This window comes from Euprymna scolopes, chromosome 4, assembly GCF_053919585.1.
Source record: "Euprymna scolopes isolate OS-2025 chromosome 4, ASM5391958v1, whole genome shotgun sequence".
Classification (NCBI taxonomy): domain Eukaryota; kingdom Metazoa; phylum Mollusca; class Cephalopoda; order Sepiida; family Sepiolidae; genus Euprymna; species Euprymna scolopes.
The window spans coordinates 92984668-93003336 of record NC_136485.1 but is presented as its reverse complement, the minus strand read 5'-3'; the positions used below and the strand labels follow the sequence as shown (position 1 = coordinate 93003336).

Genomic DNA, 18669 nt, shown 5'->3' with positions numbered 1-18669 from the left:
CAATTTCTTTGTATGAATAGAGTTGCTATGAACGATCAGATGAAAAGAAACAGTGTCTGTCACCGTATTCATTCTGTAGTTTTTATTAATACAATTTCTTTGTATGAATAGAGTTGCTATGAACAATCAGATGAAAAGAAACAGTGTCTGTCACTGTATTCATTCTGTAGGTGTTATTAATACAATTTCTTTGTATGAATAGAGTTGCTATGAACGATCAGATGAAAAGAAACAGTGTCTGTCACTGTATTCATTCTGTAGTTTTTATTAATACAATTTCTTTGTATGAATAGAGTTGCTATGAACAATCAGATGTAAAGAAACAGTGTCTGTCACTGTATTCATTCTGTAGGTGTTATTAATACAATTTCTTTGTATGAATAGAGTTGCTATGAACGATCAGATGAAAAGAAACAGTGTCTGTCACCGTATTCATTCTGTAGTTTTTATTAATACAATTTCTTTGTATGAATAGAGTTGCTATGAACAATCAGATGAAAAGAAACAGTGTCTGTTACTGTATTCATTCTGTAGGTGTTATTAATACAATTTCTTTGTATGAATAGAGTTGCTATTAACGATAAGATGAAAAGAAACAGTGTCTGTCACCGTATTCATTCTGTAGTTTTTATTAATACAATTTCTTTGTATGAATAGAGTTGCTATTAACGATCAGATGAAAAGAAACAGTGTCTGTCACCGTATTCATTCTGTAGGTGTTATTAATACAATTTCTTTGTATGAATAGAGTTGCTATGAACAATCAGATGTAAAGAAACAGTGTCTGTCACTGTATTCATTCTGTAGGTGTTATTAATACAATTTCTTTGTATGAATAGAGTTGCTATTAACGATCAGATGAAAAGAAACAGTGTCTGTCACCGTATTCATTCTGTAGGTGTTATTAATACAATTTCTTTGTATGAATAGAGTTGCTATTAACGATCAGATGAAAAGAAACAGTGTCTGTCACCGTATTCATTCTGTAGTTTTTATTAATACAATTTCTTTGTATGAATAGAGTTGCTATGAACAATCAGATGAAAAGAAACAGTGTCTGTCACTGTATTCATTCTGTAGGTGTTATTAATACAATTTCTTTGTATGAATAGAGTTGCTATGAACAATCAGATGAAAAGAAACAGTGTCTGTCACTGTATTCATTCTGTAGGTGTTATTAATACAATTTCTTTGTATGAATAGAGTTGCTATGAACAATCAGATGAAAAGAAACAGTGTCTGTCACCGTATTCATTCTGTAGGTGTTATTAATACAATTTCTTTGTATGAATAGAGTTGCTATGAACAATCAGATGAAAAGAAACAGTGTCTGTCACCGTATTCATTCTGTAGGTGTTATTAATACAATTTCTTTGTATGAATAGAGTTGCTATGAACAATCAGATTAAAAGAAACAGTGTCTGTCACCGTATTCATTCTGTAGGTGTTATTAATACAATTTCTTTGTATGAATAGAGTTGCTATGAACAATCAGATGTAAAGAAACAGTGTCTGTCACTGTATTCATTCTGTAGGTGTTATTAATACAATTTCTTTGTATGAATAGAGTTGCTATGAACGATCAGATGTAAAGAAACAGTGTCTGTCACTGTATTCATTCTGTAGTTTTTATTAATACAATTTCTTTGTATGAATAGAGTTGCTATGAACAATCAGATGTAAAGAAACAGTGTCTGTCACTGTATTCATTCTGTAGGTGTTATTAATACAATTTCTTTGTATGAATAGAGTTGCTATGAACAATCAGATGAAAAGAAACAGTGTCTGTCACCGTATTCATTCTGTAGGTGTTATTAATACAATTTCTTTGTATGAATAGAGTTGCTATGAACAATCAGATGAAAAGAAACAGTGTCTGTCACCGTATTCATTCTGTAGGTGTTATTAATACAATTTCTTTGTATGAATAGAGTTGCTATGAACAATCAGATGAAAAGAAACAGTGTCTGTCACCGTATTCATTCTGTAGGTGTTATTAATACAATTTCTTTGTATGAATAGAGTTGCTATGAACAATCAGATGTAAAGAAACAGTGTCTGTCACTGTATTCATTCTGTAGGTGTTATTAATACAATTTCTTTGTATGAATAGAGTTGTTATTAACGATCAGATGAAAAGAAACAGTGTCTGTCACCGTATTCATTCTGTAGTTTTTATTAATACAATTTCTTTGTATGAATAGAGTTGCTATGAACAATCAGATGAAAAGAAACAGTGTCTGTCACTGTATTCATTCTGTAGGTGTTATTAATACAATTTCTTTGTATGAATAGAGTTGCTATGAACAATCAGATGAAAAGAAACAGTGTCTGTCACTGTATTCATTCTGTAGGTGTTATTAATACAATTTCTTTGTATGAATAGAGTTGCTATGAACAATCAGATGAAAAGAAACAGTGTCTGTCACCGTATTCATTCTGTAGGTGTTATTAATACAATTTCTTTGTATGAATAGAGTTGCTATGAACAATCAGATGAAAAGAAACAGTGTCTGTCACCGTATTCATTCTGTAGTTTTTATTAATACAATTTCTTTGTATGAATAGAGTTGCTATGAACAATCAGATGAAAAGAAACAGTGTCTGTCACCGTATTCATTCTGTAGTTTTTATTAATACAATTTCTTTGTATGAATAGAGTTGCTATGAACAATCAGATGAAAAGAAACAGTGTCTGTCACTGTATTCATTCTGTAGGTGTTATTAATACAATTTCTTTGTATGAATAGAGTTGCTATGAACGATCAGATGTAAAGAAACAGTGTCTGTCACTGTATTCATTCTGTAGTTTTTATTAATACAATTTCTTTGTATGAATAGAGTTGCTATGAACAATCAGATGAAAAGAAACAGTGTCTGTCACTGTATTCATTCTGTAGTTTTTATTAATACAATTTCTTTGTATGAATAGAGTTGCTATGAACAATCAGATGTAAAGAAACAGTGTCTGTCACTGTATTCATTCTGTAGGTGTTATTAATACAATTTCTTTGTATGAATAGAGTTGCTATGAACGATCAGATGAAAAGAAACAGTGTCTGTCACCGTATTCATTCTGTAGTTTTTATTAATACAATTTCTTTGTATGAATAGAGTTGCTATGAACAATCAGATGAAAAGAAACAGTGTCTGTCACAGTATTCATTCTGTACTTTTCATTAATACAATTTCTTTGTATGAATAGAGTTGCTATGAACAATCAGATGAAAAGAAACAGTGTCTGTTACTGTATTCATTCTGTAGGTGTTATTAATACAATTTCTTTGTATTAATAGAGTTGCTATGAACGATCAGATGAAAAGAAACAGTGTCTGTCACCGTATTCATTCTGTAGTTTTTATTAATACAATTTCTTTGTATGAATAGAGTTGCTATGAACAATCAGATGAAAAGAAACAGTGTCTGTCACAGTATTCATTCTGTACTTTTCATTAATACAATTTCTTTGTATGAATAGAGTTGCTATGAACAATCAGATGAAAAGAAACAGTGTCTGTCACTGTATTCATTCTGTAGGTGTTATTAATACAATTTCTTTGTATGAATAGAGTTGCTATGAACGATCAGATGAAAAGAAACAGTGTCTGTCACCGTATTCATTCTGTAGTTTTTATTAATACAATTTCTTTGTATGAATAGAGTTGCTATGAACAATCAGATGAAAAGAAACAGTGTCTGTCACAGTATTCATTCTGTACTTTTCATTAATATAATTTCTTTGTATGAATAGAGTTGCTATGAACAATCAGATGAAAAGAAACAGTGTCTGTCACTGTATTCATTCTGTAGGTGTTATTAATACAATTTCTTTGTATGAATAGAGTTGCTATGAACGATCAGATGTAAAGAAACAGTGTCTGTCACTGTATTCATTCTGTAGTTTTTATTAATACAATTTCTTTGTATGAATAGAGTTGCTATGAACAATCAGATGTAAAGAAACAGTGTCTGTCACTGTATTCATTCTGTAGGTGTTATTAATACAATTTCTTTGTATGAATAGAGTTGCTATGAACGATCAGATGAAAAGAAACAGTGTCTGTCACCGTATTCATTCTGTAGTTTTTATTAATACAATTTCTTTGTATGAATAGAGTTGCTATGAACAATCAGATGAAAAGAAACAGTGTCTGTCACTGTATTCATTCTGTAGGTGTTATTAATACAATTTCTTTGTATGAATAGAGTTGCTATGAACGATCAGATGAAAAGAAACAGTGTCTGTCACTGTATTCATTCTGTAGTTTTTATTAATACAATTTCTTTGTATGAATAGAGTTGCTATGAACAATCAGATGTAAAGAAACAGTGTCTGTCACTGTATTCATTCTGTAGGTGTTATTAATACAATTTCTTTGTATGAATAGAGTTGCTATGAACGATCAGATGAAAAGAAACAGTGTCCGTCACCGTATTCATTCTGTAGCTTTTATTAATACAATTTCTTTGTATGAATAGAGTTGCTATGAACAATCAGATGAAAAGAAACAGTGTCTGTCACAGTATTCATTCTGTACTTTTCATTAATACAATTTCTTTGTATGAATAGAGTTGCTATGGACAATCAGATGAAAAGAAACAGTGTCTGTCACTGTATTCATTCTGTAGGTGTTATTAATACAATTTCTTTGTATGAATAGAGTTGCTATGAACGATCAGATGAAAAGAAACAGTGTCTGTCACCGTATTCATTCTGTAGTTTTTATTAATACAATTTCTTTGTATGAATAGAGTTGCTATGAACAATCAGATGAAAAGAAACAGTGTCTGTCACTGTATTCATTCTGTAGGTGTTATTAATACAATTTCTTTGTATGAATAGAGTTGCTATGAACGATCAGATGAAAAGAAACAGTGTCTGTCACTGTATTCATTCTGTAGGTGTTATTAATACAATTTCTTTGTATGAATAGAGTTGCTATGAACAATCAGATGAAAAGAAACAGTGTCTGTCACTGTATTCATTCTGTAGGTGTTATTAATACAATTTCTTTGTATGAATAGAGTTGCTATGAACGATCAGATGAAAAGAAACAGTGTCTGTCACTGTATTCATTCTGTAGGTGTTATTAATACAATTTCTTTGTATGAATAGAGTTGCTATGAACAATCAGATAAAAAGAAACAGTGTCTGTCATTGTATTCATTCTGTAGGTGTTATTAATACAATTTCTTTGTATGAATAGAGTTGCTATGAACAATCAGATAAAAAGAAACAGTGTCTGTCACCGTATTCATTCTGTAGTTTTTATTAATACAATTTCTTTGTATGAATAGAGTTGCTATGAACAATCAGATAAAAAGAAACAGTGTCTGTCACTGTATTCATTCTGTACTTTTCATTAATACAATTTCTTTGTATGAATAGAGTTGCTATGAACAATCAGATGTAAAGAAACAGTGTCTGTCACCGTATTCATTCAGGTCTTTTTATTAATACAATTTCTTTGTATGAATAGAGTTGCTATGAACAATCAGATAAAAAGAAACAGTGTCTGTTACCGTATTCATTCTGTACTTTTCATTAATACAATTTCTTTGTATGAATAGAGTTGCTATGAACAATCAGATGTAAAGAAACAGTGTCTGTCACCGCATTCATTCAGTACTTTTTATTAATACAATTTCTTTGTATGAATAGAGTTGCTATGAACAATCAGATGAAAAGAAACAGTGTCTGTCACAGTATTCATTCAGTACTTTTTATTAATACAATTTCTTTGTATGAATAGAGTTGCTATGAACAATCAGATAAAAAGAAACAGTGTCTGTCACCGTATTCATTATGTACTTTTTATTAATACAATTTCTTTGTATGAATAGAGTTGCTATAAACAATCAGATGAAAAGAAACAGTGTCTGTCACAGTATTCATTCAGTACTTTTTATTAATACAATTTCTTTGTATGAATAGAGTTGCTATGAACAATCAGATGAAAAGAAACAGTGTCTGTCACAGTATTCATTCAGTACTTTTTATTAATACAATTTCTTTGTATGAATAGAGTTTCTATGAACAATCAGATAAAAAGAAACAGTGTCTGTCACAGTATTCATTCAGTACTTTTTATTAATACAATTTCTTTGTATGAATAGAGTTTCTATGAACAATCAGATGAAAAGAAACAGTGTCTGTCACAGTATTCATTCAGTACTTTTTATTAATACAATTTCTTTGTATGAATAGAGTTGCTATGAACAATCAGATAAAAAGAAACAGTGTCTGTCACCGCATTCATTATGTACTTTTTATTAATACAATTTCTTTGTATGAATAGAGTTTCTATGAGCAATCAGATGAAAAGAAAAAGTGTCTGTCACAGTATTCATTCAGTACTTTTTATTAATACAATTTCTTTGTATGAATAGAGTTGCTATGAACAATCAGATAAAAAGAAACAGTGTCTGTCACCGCATTCATTATGTACTTTTTATTAATACAATTTCTTTGTATGAATAGAGTTTCTATGAACAATCAGATGAAAAGAAAAAGTGTCTGTCACAGTATTCATTCAGTACTTTTTATTAATACAATTTCTTTGTATGAATAGAGTTGCTATGAACAATCAGATAAAAAGAAACAGTGTCTGTCACCGCATTCATTATGTACTTTTTATTAATACAATTTCTTTGTATGAATAGAGTTTCTATGAACAATCAGATGAAAAGAAAAAGTGTCTGTCACAGTATTCATTCAGTACTTTTTATTAATACAATTTCTTTGTATGAATAGAGTTGCTATGAACAATCAGATGAAAAGAAACAGTGTCTGTCACCGCATTCATTCTGTAGTTGTTATTAATACAATTTCTTTGTATGAATAGAGTTGCTATGAACAATCAGATGAAAAGAAACAGTGTCTGTCACCGCATTCATTCTGTAGTTGTTATTAATACAATTTCTTTGTATGAATAGAGTTGCTATGAACAATCAGATGAAAAGAAACAGTGTCTGTCACCGCATTCATTATGCACTTTTTATTAATACAATTTCTTTGTATGAATAGAGTTTCTATGAACAATCAGATGTAAAGAAACAGTGTCTGTCACCGTATTCATTCTGTAGTTGTTATTAATACAATTTCTTTGTATGAATAGAGTTGCTATGAACAATCAGATGAAAAGAAACAGTGTCTGTCACCGCATTCATTCAGTACTTTTTATTAATACAATTTATTTGTATGAATAGAGTTTCTGTGAACAATCAGATGTAAAGAAAAGTTGTTTGTCACCGTATTTATTCTGTAGTTATTAATACAATTTCTTTGTATGAATAGAGTTGCTATGAACAATCAGATGAAAAGAAACAGTGTCTGTCACCGTATTCATTCTGTACTTTTCATTAATACAATTTCTTTGTATGAATAGAGTTGCTATGAACAATCAGATGAAAAGAAACAGTGTCTGTCACCGCATTCATTCAGTACTTTTTATTAATACAATTTCTTTGTATGAATAGAGTTGCTATGAACAATCAGATGAAAAGAAACAGTGTCTGTCACCGTATTCATTCTGTACTTTTCATTAATACAATTTCTTTGTATGAATAGAGTTGCTATGAACAATCAGATGAAAAGAAACAGTGTCTGTCACCGTATTCATTCAGTACTTTTTATTAATACAATTTCTTTGTATGAATAGAGTTGCTATGAACAATCAGATGAAAAGAAACAGTGTCTGTCACCGTATTCATTCTGTACTTTTCATTAATACAATTTCTTTGTATGAATAGAGTTGCTATGAACAATCAGATGAAAAGAAACAGTGTCTGTCACCGTATTCATTCTGTAGTTTTTATTAATACAATTTCTTTGTATGAATAGAGTTGCTATGAACAATCAGATGAAAAGAAAGTGTCTGTCACTGTATTCATTCTGTACTTTTCAGTAATACAATTTCTTTGTATGAATAGAGTTGCTATTAACAATCAGATGTAAAGAAACAGTGTCTGTCACTGTATTCATTCTGTACTTTTCAGTAATATATTTTCTTGTTAATTACCTTGTGTTTAAGACAATAAACTTTCATTTCTAGCTGTTAATTTCTCTTTTTTAATCATCTCTTTCTGCTTGTTTGTAGAGTGTGTATGAACCAGGCAAACGTCATTGGTTGAAAGTTAAAAAAGATTATTTGGAACAAGGCAGCATGGCTGACACAGCTGATTTGGTTGTTCTTGGAGCTTATCATGGCACTGGAAACAAAGGTAACAGCTTCATTATCTTGAGATTTTATTTCACTAAAAAGCTGTGTAGCGGTATAAAATTATTTTTTGGAAAGAAAGGTCACTTTTATAGAGACAACGCATTACTTGATTGATTGGACCTGCTTATTTGCTATCCGTTTATGGAGATGAAAACATTTCTAATGATATGATGAGTCCCTTCATTTATCACTTTCTACAGTAACAAGAATATCTAACTATTGACTTTACACAATGTGACTAGTTAATAAATGTTACACTTCCCTAATTGTTCTACTTGTACAACCTGCCAATGCAGGAAATATTAATAAAAATAAGGGGTTTCAAGTTTTTATATATTTGCCAAAAATTATTCGTGTCTTGGACACAAATAATTTTTGGCAAGTATATGGCAATCTTTAATATATAATTCTAATTCCTTTTTTTTGTTTTTTTAAACTTTTTTTCGATGTAATTTGACACACGGTAATTCATATTTACAAAAAAACAAAATTCACTTTTAATGTTTTTAAGCAAACCTTTTTTTTTTTGTTTTTCCTCCCAGGTGGTTTAATGTCTGTGTTTTTGACTGGTGTATATGATCCGATGACACAAAAATGGTGTACAGTAAGCAAAGTTGGTAATGGTTTTGATGACAAAACTCTTGATCGTTTACAAACTGAACTTGATATGGTTAAGATAAACAAAGACATGAGTAAAGTGCCCTCCTGGTTAAATATCAAGAAACATGTTGTTCCAGATTTTATTGTTGCTGATCCTCAAAAGGCTCCTGTCTGGGAAATAACAGGAGCAGAATTCAGTAAGGCAGAAATTCATACAGCTGATGGCATTTCGATACGATTCCCACGACTTACAAAAATCCGTGATGATAAATCCTGGAAAGACGCAACAAATTTACGACGATTAAGAGTAAGTTTATAGTGTTTATTCATCAGTAAAATATAACAATAGAAATATAATTTTAATTGCTGCATCATGCTGAGATCATTTAAACAGGAAACTGGAATCACTTAATGATTTAACTGAAAGGAAAACGTGATTCATTGAAAACAAGAACTCAAATTTTATTTTAGTTACCATTTACATTGCGTTCAATGCTTGCAAATTTTCAGGATAGATTTTCAATTTTCCTCTGATTAAAGTGTAACAGTACTTTTAATTCTTGTTTGAATATTCCAGAGTTAAAGAAAAAAGTATAATTTCATTGGCAATAAAATATTTTAAAATAATCTTCAAGATTTTAAAAGTTCCTATAAAAGATTGATTGAACAACAGCTTAACAAATTCTATAAAAGAAACATTTTATTTAATTCAAGTAGTGTAATTTTTTGAAAAATATTTTTTTATATCCAAGATTCGCACAAGCTGTAAAAGTCTTTGAATTTTGACTTTTACCTTGAAAAGGCCTTATTTCTATTATTTTCAAGGATTTTTCAAGGTAATATGTAGAATGTTTTAGAAAGGCCTTAAATAATATTCTTTATACTAAGTAAAAATTTGTGTTATAATATTAAAAATAAAATCAATAAATATGATTAAATTATGTTTTAAGTTTAATAAAAATACCATTAAACTATTTTTTAAATATTGAGAATAAAATTGAAATACATTGTTCTGAAATTACATTGTATTATTGTGGATACAAGAGTGACATCCTTTTATCACAAAACTATCTGATGCTTTCCATATAATGACATCGGGTAGTTTCATAATAAAGGAACATAACTCTTGTATCCACAATACCGGAAATTGAAAATTTTAAAGTAAAATGAACACAGCATAAACCAACCTACACTGGGAGAAATAACAACATTTAATCATGCTTGGTTGGCCAAATAGATTGTAAATATGATTGTCGACAGGCATATTGTTTTGTATGTAAATGAAAACGAATTTTCCTGTTGTCAATTATTAACTTTTTTGGTTTATTATATCAAATTTTATTTTGAAAACTTGAATTTTGTCTGGAGAAGGCCTTGAAAAACTTTGAAAATGGATATTGAAAATTTGTACAAACACTTACATCTTTCTAATTTGATAATTAAATATTTTCATTAGCAGTGCAGCACATACATTTTTTAGCATTTAGCATTTCATATTAATTATACATGTTAATGAGCATGTTTCAATAAAACACCAAGGAAACATGAGATAATTGTCTTGATATTCTCGCTTTCAAAGAAGAATTAGTTTTTTAGTTAATGTGGAAACCTAGCATGATCAGCCTCCATCTTAACTTTATAGATTGCTCTTTCTATTATTGTCTTTGCCAACAGATATGTGGCTGTAGTCACTAAAGTTTTCATTGCCAAACTTCCTCATTCTATAACTGTGTAACCCTATGTCTGGGATGCTCTTTTATCCACCCACAATTTTTTTTGTTGGACATATATCAAAGATGTTGGTGGGGGATTCCAATCGTCGAGGTAAAGACGATACGTTAGACGATATGTCATTATATCCACCAAAGGAACATGTAGAAAATCAGAAAAAAAATGACACGGCTGTAAATGATACGCAACCCAATGAGACCGGCCATTTTTTAGAGATACTGCAGAAGTGGAGACAAGATCTTCTAGACACAGTAGAAGCCAGGCTGAGGAGCGTCACACTGGTTCAGCCGCCACCGCTACAAATGATGCCACCATGGGCCATGGGGATGTACCACCATCCGTTTCCCAACCAACCACAAGCATCAGCGACACCGGGACCAAGTCAAGACCAGCAGCCCAATATGACAATGCTGACGAGTTATATCCACCACCAGCAGATGATCCCAATGAGGCGGTAAACTCTCCATTGTCAAATTTTACCGTTGTAAATATTCATGGACTATATCCACGTACAAACCAAACCAAAGTGCCAATGCTCAGCGATTATTTGAATGCAAATAACGAACTCTTTGCAGCCATAACTGAAACATGGAAGAGAAAGATGCTGAGATACACATTAAGGGATACGAACCCTTTCAAAGCGACCGTAACCGTCCCCGTAAAAGTAAACGAGGAAGGAATAGTGGAGGCGCTATGTTGTACATGCGGAACGATCTGGCCGCTACTGCTGAGTCACCCATTATTAAATACTCATTGGGTGTCATCGAAATGGTTGGTGTTCAACTAAAAAATCCAAATCTGGTGATCGTAGTCATCTACCGTCAACCCGACGATATAATGGGTGGTCACAGATCGACATCAGTAGAGTTTGGTAAGGCTATTGCCGAACTTAGAAGAGTGATGAGAAACCTGGATACACCAACTCCTAACATCACACTATGTGGGGATTTTAATTTACCACATGCTACCTGGCCCACAGGTGCACCGGGACCTGGTGCACCGCCAGATGAACGGTTGATGCTGCAGCAACTGAAAAGTCTAACTGATGAATTCTTTCTTAGCCAGTATATCAACTTGCCCACTCACGGAGGAGGTAATACCCTAGACCTGGTGTTTACCAATAATGATTCCTTGCTGCACAGTTATACCAGTACGCCGACAATATTGTCAGATCATTTCATGGTGACCTGCAGCTCAAGTATTGAATGCCAGCGGCCGGATACCGAATGCGATAACGTATCTAAACCAGGCAACCTGGCATCTCTAAATTTTTTCAATGACGCCATCAAATGGGACAACATTCGAGCTCGGTTATCGGAAGTAGACTGGGCAAATGAGCTTTCACACCTTGAACCGGATGAAATGTTGAATCGTATTGGAAATCTTTGTTACGAGACCACACGAGAACATGTTCCTTATAAGAAAAAATTCATAAACGTTCCGGTCAGTAAACTCATACCAAGGGATTGGAAGAACCTCATGCGTAAAAGAAGTAGAAAAATGCAACAGTTGCAAAAGTCCAAATCGCATGAAAAAACAACGCGAATTCTTAGCGAATTAGTTGAAATTGAAAAGAAACTGATTAGTTCTCTTCAAAAATCACGCGAAAATGACGAGTACAGAGCTGTTGGTGCTATAAAGCGCAACCCTAAATATTTCTACAATTATGCCAAGAAATTCTCAAGTATTAAGTCAGCGATAGGTCCTCTCATTAATCATGCCGGGCAATTAACCGCTAATAGTGCTGAAATGGCCAGTTTACTTGCTGATCAATACGAATCGGTTTTCAGTAAGCCCATTAGACCAATACCGTCAAAACCTGAACCTGAACCAGATGACGACACTAAACCAATGCTTACTGATGTTACGTTTACACAAAGAGACCTGACTGACGCGATAGATGAACTCAGAGCCAACTCTGCGGCAGGTCCCGACCGTTTCCCAGCGCTACTCCTTAAGGAATGTAAAAAGCAGCTGGCTAAGCCACTATTCATATTATGGAGGGCATCACTGGACAAAGGGATAGTCCCAGCTGACTCTAAGTGCGCTAAGATTATCCTAATATACAAAGGTGACGGTCGATCTCTCCCCAAGCAATATCGACCAGTGGCACTAACATCCCACATTACAAAAGTATTTGAAAAGGTCCTTCGAAAGTACTTGGTGGAATTCCTCAACAACCACAGTCTGTTCAATCCAGGGCAGCATGGATTCAGAACCGGAAGATCCTGCTTAAGTCAGCTTCTAATCCATCATGATAGGATCATTAATACTATAGACAATGAATGTAATGTCGACGTGATATACCTAGATTTTGCAAAGGCGTTCGACAAAGTGGACTTTACAGTAACCATCGAAAAGCTCCAACATCTTGGAATTGGAGGTAAATCGATCCTATGGATTAAATCATTCCTAACAGATCGCTACCAGACAGTTGTAGTAAATGGCTTTGCATCTCCCTCGACCAAAGTGCTATCTGGCGTTCCCCAAGGTTCAGTACTTGGTCCGCTGCTGTTCCTTGTACTAATCGGCGACATAGACGAAAAAGTCAAATTGTCTTTCGTCTCAAGTTTTGCCGACGACACCAGGATTGGCAGGAAAATAAAAGATTCTTCTGATGTACAAGCTCTCCAAGATGATCTAGACGCTATCTACCAATGGGCGGATGACAACAATATGCAGTTTAACTCCGGCAAATTCGAGTGTATCAAATACGGTAGAAGGACCTGAGAGAAGCATCTAAGTACTCGACCCAAGACGGGAAGCTAATTAAAACCAAAGATACTGTGCGCGATCTGGGAGTAATGTTGGATTCTGATGGTACATTCACCTCCCAGATCGACAAAGTTTGTTCAACTGCATGGAGCCTTTCCAGTTGGATTCTACGCACTTTCAAAACGAGACAAAAAAACCTAATGCTGACACTCTGGAAGTCGCTGGTGTTGCCGCACATTGATTACTGTTGTCAGCTGTGGACTCCGGACAGAAAAGGTCATATTCAAGCATTAGAGGCCATCCAGAAGTCGTTTCTAAGAAAGATAACTGGTTATAGTCAATTGAATTATTGGCAACTGCTGGATACGTTGAATATCAAATCGATTCAACGCAGGCAAGAAAGATATTCAATCATCTATACCTGGCGTATGATGGAGAACCAGGTGCCCAACGCTGGTATACAGCACCATATCTCAAAACGTTGCAGAAGGTGTGTGGTACCACCCCTAACCAGTGCCAGGGACAACTGGATCCGACGGCTCAGGTGCAGTTTATTTTAGGTATGCCCTGACGCCAGACGACGAAGACACAGACATAAAACCAGAGTGACGGCCGAAGAGGACAATGTTGCCACACGGATTTGGGGTCATGCACGTTTAACGTGCCTTGAGCAGCGGAGGTATGTTTTCCAGGGACCAGTACGAGTCTGGTCACACTGGAGGGGTCCACCACTAGACGACGTAGGCCCGGGACACCGTTCCCGTTACAACGTGGTGCCGATGACTTAGGACGATCACATCTGGGATGGGACGAACGAGTTACCACGAACACATGTTGAAGCGTTTGGAACTCAGTTCTCTTGGAAAAAAAAATATATATAAAGGAAATGGAAAATAGCACAGAAAAATGTTAAGAAAAAAAAAAAAGGGGAAAAAAAATAGGAGAAAAAGAACGATTGAAAAGAAAACTTATCGAAGAGAAAAGAAAGACTGACATTGAACGTACCGAAGGGAAAAGAAAGAGTGAAATTGAACTTTGAGGGCATAAATAGCCGTCAGAATGCAGAAAAAAAATGTGCAGCGAGACAGGGAAGTGGAGATATGAAAAGAAAGGAAGCAGACGAGAAAGGTAGGGGCAGATTTTTATTGGTTCCTATTTGCTTCGCTCAGATTTTTTTTTAGGCGCTGTTGTCAGGGTGCTTTTCGTTGGTTACGTATTCTGTAAAGATTTTTTTTTCTTAATATTGCAAAGTATTGTTGATTTTTTTTGTCACCCCCAAAGAAAAAAGTGAAAATGAAATATGTATTTGTTTAAACGGGTTGATACGTTGTTGTATTGGGGCATTAAGAACAGTCGCGCATATGTTGTCACTGATATAAGAGAGAGAGAGAGAGAGAAACCGGCAGTACACCGATGCCATTCTAATTTTGTAACGAATAGTAGCTATCGTAAGAAATTTAAAGAAGAAGTAATGATTTACCGATTAGTTGTGAGACATTTAGACCGTTAAATAGACGGTGGGTGGGAGAATTTTATTAAAACTAAAGAAAAGAAAGAGAAAGAAAAAAAAATTATAAAAAGAAAAAAAAAAAAACGAAACTTGTCTTTCTTGACAATTAATTCCATTATTGAAATTTAGTTTTAAGTGTTTAAACTGCCGAATAGGAGTAGATTTGATCCAAGTATGTAGGTATGTGCAGGCGTGTGCGTGTGTATACGCGTGTACAGGTGTATATGTGTGGTTACCTAGATAGATAAATAAATAAAGAAATAAAAGGGAGGAAGAAAGAAAAAAAAATAATAATAATAATTATTGTAGTTAAGAAGAAAAAAAAAAAACAACTTAATGATTGAGGGATGTCCTGTGTTTAAGGGTTTCTATTGGTCGCTCGGCGGCGAACTCCATTGCTCCTACGAAATAAAAAATGGGCTTTAAGACATTTTAGTACCGAAGGGAACGGGTGGTTGGAAGACGTAAACCCAGTGCACGGTTTGCAAAATTATCAAAGGATGTGGCACGAGAAAACATATTGTGAGGTTGTTGGAAAGTGTGCTGGTCGCGTGGGATGGCGTAAGTCCAGTGATGAAAAAAAAAGGGGACCTGTGATTGTCAGGTATGGTAACACGAGAAAACATATTGTGAGATTATTGGAAAATATACTGGTCGCATAAGACGGCGTAAGTCCAGTGATGGGACACGAAAAAGGACCTGTGATTGTCAGGTGTGTTATACTAGGAGAAGGTAATTACTCCGTCAATTTTATTTTATTTTTCTGCCTCGTTGGAGGGCGAGGCTGAGTACCCTCCCTGGTATTCGAAGCAGTATACCAGCCGACCAGGAGCCTGGCGGAAAAGAAAATGCTTCACAAAGGGGGCATGGAGTTATTGTTCGCTGACGGCTGGGTGAGTACAGGATGCCTAGAAACGTTTGTTGTTACCAGTGAGAGTGAGAGAAGTAATAATCTAATTGATGGTAGTGTTAAATCATTTAAACTGTCGAGTAGAATATCTTAAAGAAACTAACGGTGCTGATATTGTTCTGTTTTGGAAAAGAGAAATTTAGAAATGCTCAGTCGAGAAGGATTTCTCCTACACGGGACGGGGATTGAATATTGTTAGTGTAGCGTTGAAACAGTTGTTGCACTTGGTCTCTGACCAAAATGGCGCTGCTGGGACAAATTATGGGACTGAAGGGCAGGATTGCCTCGGTCGGGGAGGATCTCTCCTTCACTGGATGAGAATAGTGCATGTTGGGTGTGGCGTTAGGGCAGATGCTGTACCTTGTTCCGAGTGAGAGAATGCCTATGGGACAAGTGAAGGTAATAAAAAAAAAAGCTTGGGTATCGTAGAGTTTAATGAAAGCTGTACAGGAAAGTGTAACGTTGTGTAAGTATGGTTTGGAAAACGTATTAGCTGTGGAGGAAACTTAGTCTCCTTGCACCGGGGTACTTAGGAGAAACGATATGCACCCTCCCCAGCTGGCACGCCTATGTTGTTTTATATTTGGGACCATGGTGAAGAAATTGAGATGAAAGATTTTGTTGCCGTCGGTTGGATCGATGCACTAGAAATGTACTTGTGTGTGTGTGTATCTGGTTGGTGTGCCTGGAAACTTTTGTTGATCTCGTAGGAGAAAGAATTAATTGTATTGGGAATTCTGTATTGTATTGTATTTGGGAAATTCTGGGAAAAAAAGAAAAAAAAGAAACAGTTTAGTTGAGGACGGACTAGATTGGGAAAGGAAGGGGAGTGTCAGAAAAAAAAAGAAAAAAAGAAGAAGAAAAAATAAAAAATGGATATGTGGATAGGATTTGTTCAATGAGGTGTGAGAAAAGAAAATCTGGAGAGTGTTTTTTTTTAATTTGCAGATAGCTGGATAAGGGTGTGAGGGGGGTCAATGATGAAGAGACCTCCCCAATGTTAAGTGTAGGGAGAAATCAGGTGACCGTAAACCACTGACGGCAGCGCGCCTGGGCGGGGCAGGGATACCAATGAGTGCCCTCCACCAAAACCTGGATAGGGTGCATGGGCTGCAACTATCGACACAACCCAAGGTTGCAGCACAGTCAATCCCTAAGCCATTATTAACAAAAAAAAAGAAAAAAAAAAGAATGGAAAAAAAAAACAAATATCAAAAGTGCAAATATTTTTCTGATTATTTTATGATGTATGAGAGAGAAAATGAGCAAGTAGTTAAAGGGTGTATGAGCCCTCTTTTGATAGTGAACTGAGCATGGCTATCTTTCCTCAGTTGCATGCACATAGATTAAGGCATAGAGAAGGACCGAATATTGAAAAAAAAATGAAAAGAAAAGAGAAACTGTTTTGCATGTACATGGGTTAGTCACCTTAAAAGGACTAGTAGAGAAAAAAAAAATGAGAGTTTAACAATCGAAAAAAATATATGCATGTATACAATCTCATACACCGGGATAAGCAGAACCATTAGAGTGGAACATTTTTGCATACCAACCGGACCATTGATACAGGAACATTTTTGCATGCCGAATGGACAATTTTTGTTAGTTGCTGTTAATTGACCTAGACTGTAGAATTACTAGTTTCGGATCCGGCTTCTGATGCAGGTCGCGTACATGCCAATTATGGCTAATTGACAGGTGTAAGGGGAGGGCGGATGTGACGGGACACCGGACGATGCCGGGTGTCCCGTTCAGCTAGGTGAAGATAAGAATGCTTATGGCCGGGGGGGGGGGGCGTGCTGATACTGTGTCAAAGATTAAGACAGGCGTTTATGATATGTTCGGGAGACATGATATCTGTTTTAATGGCGGAAAAAAAGGAGATTATTTTTCTAGTTGGATCTGGTGAGAATGAGTTTTAACTAACGTAATTGATTCGGACAGTCTCGAGAATTGGGTTCCAAAATGTCTGCTTGGAGTCGGGGACCCGTGGTGTTTTAACTCAGAGACCACCAAGCTAGTTTGACAGATATGTTCACAAAACAATAGAGAAATAAGAAAATAGAGGGATAGAAAAAGAAATTCACAAGAGAAGAAAGAGGGGGGAATAGAAGATAATGGAGAAAAGGAAGGAAGATGCTTTTGATATAAACAACAATCGCCTACTCGAAAAAGATATAGAAGGGTTTTGGAGTCTTTGGCTAGCGAGCGAAGCGTACACATCGGCTCTCGCCCCGCCTGGGGTGAGAGGCAGGGGCAGAAATCTCAGTAAGGACTAACTTAAAAAGATCTTGTTCTTAGCTAGAGAATTAACCTGAAATCTCAAGTATACAACCTGCATCACGAAGCGCGGATAACGAAAACATGACTTTAAACAAATGTAGAATGATTGCAAATAATTATTTTATTTGGTTTAAACGAAAATGACCTCAGAGTTTTTTCTTTGTTTTTCGATTGCCGGCATAAGTGAAGATGCAGTTTATTTTAGGTATGCCCTGACGCCAGACGACGAAGACACAGACATAAAACCAGAGTGACGGCCGAAGAGGACAATGTTGCCACACGGACTTGGGGTCATGCACGTTTAACGTGCCTTGAGCAGCGGAGGTATGTTTTCCAGGGACCAGTACGAGTCTGGTCACACTGGAGGGGTCCACCACTAGACGACGCAGGCCCGGGACACCGTTCCCGTTACACAGGGAATCGAGTTTAAATTCCCGGGGTCCTACGCTCTTCAATTGTCTACCACGTAACATCAGAGAGATCACGAACTGCAAAACAGAATCGTTCAAGTCGGCGCTGGATACCTGGCTGAAGTCTGTACCAGACGAACCTCAGATCCCCGGTTATACCGCTATGAGACGCAGTGAATCCAATAGTTTACGCCACATGCTTGTCTGTGTAAAGAGAGACAGTGAAACGGTGCAGCGGTCTATTGATTCGACGCCGCCTATACCGTCCCAACTGGAGGCCGCTTGCTG

The 18669-nt window shown here is 35.3% G+C and overlaps 1 protein-coding gene across 1 annotated transcript in view; it reads left to right on the top strand.

The window, feature by feature from the left end:
• The window catches only part of LOC145268858 (DNA ligase 3-like), a 362228-nt gene that overhangs the window by 294929 nt on the left and 48630 nt on the right, over nt 1-18669 (top strand). Inside the window, 2 exon segments of the mRNA XM_080124552.1 lie at nt 8100-8223; nt 8765-9129. Coding sequence (XP_079980678.1) covers nt 8100-8223; nt 8765-9129 — 489 coding nt within the window.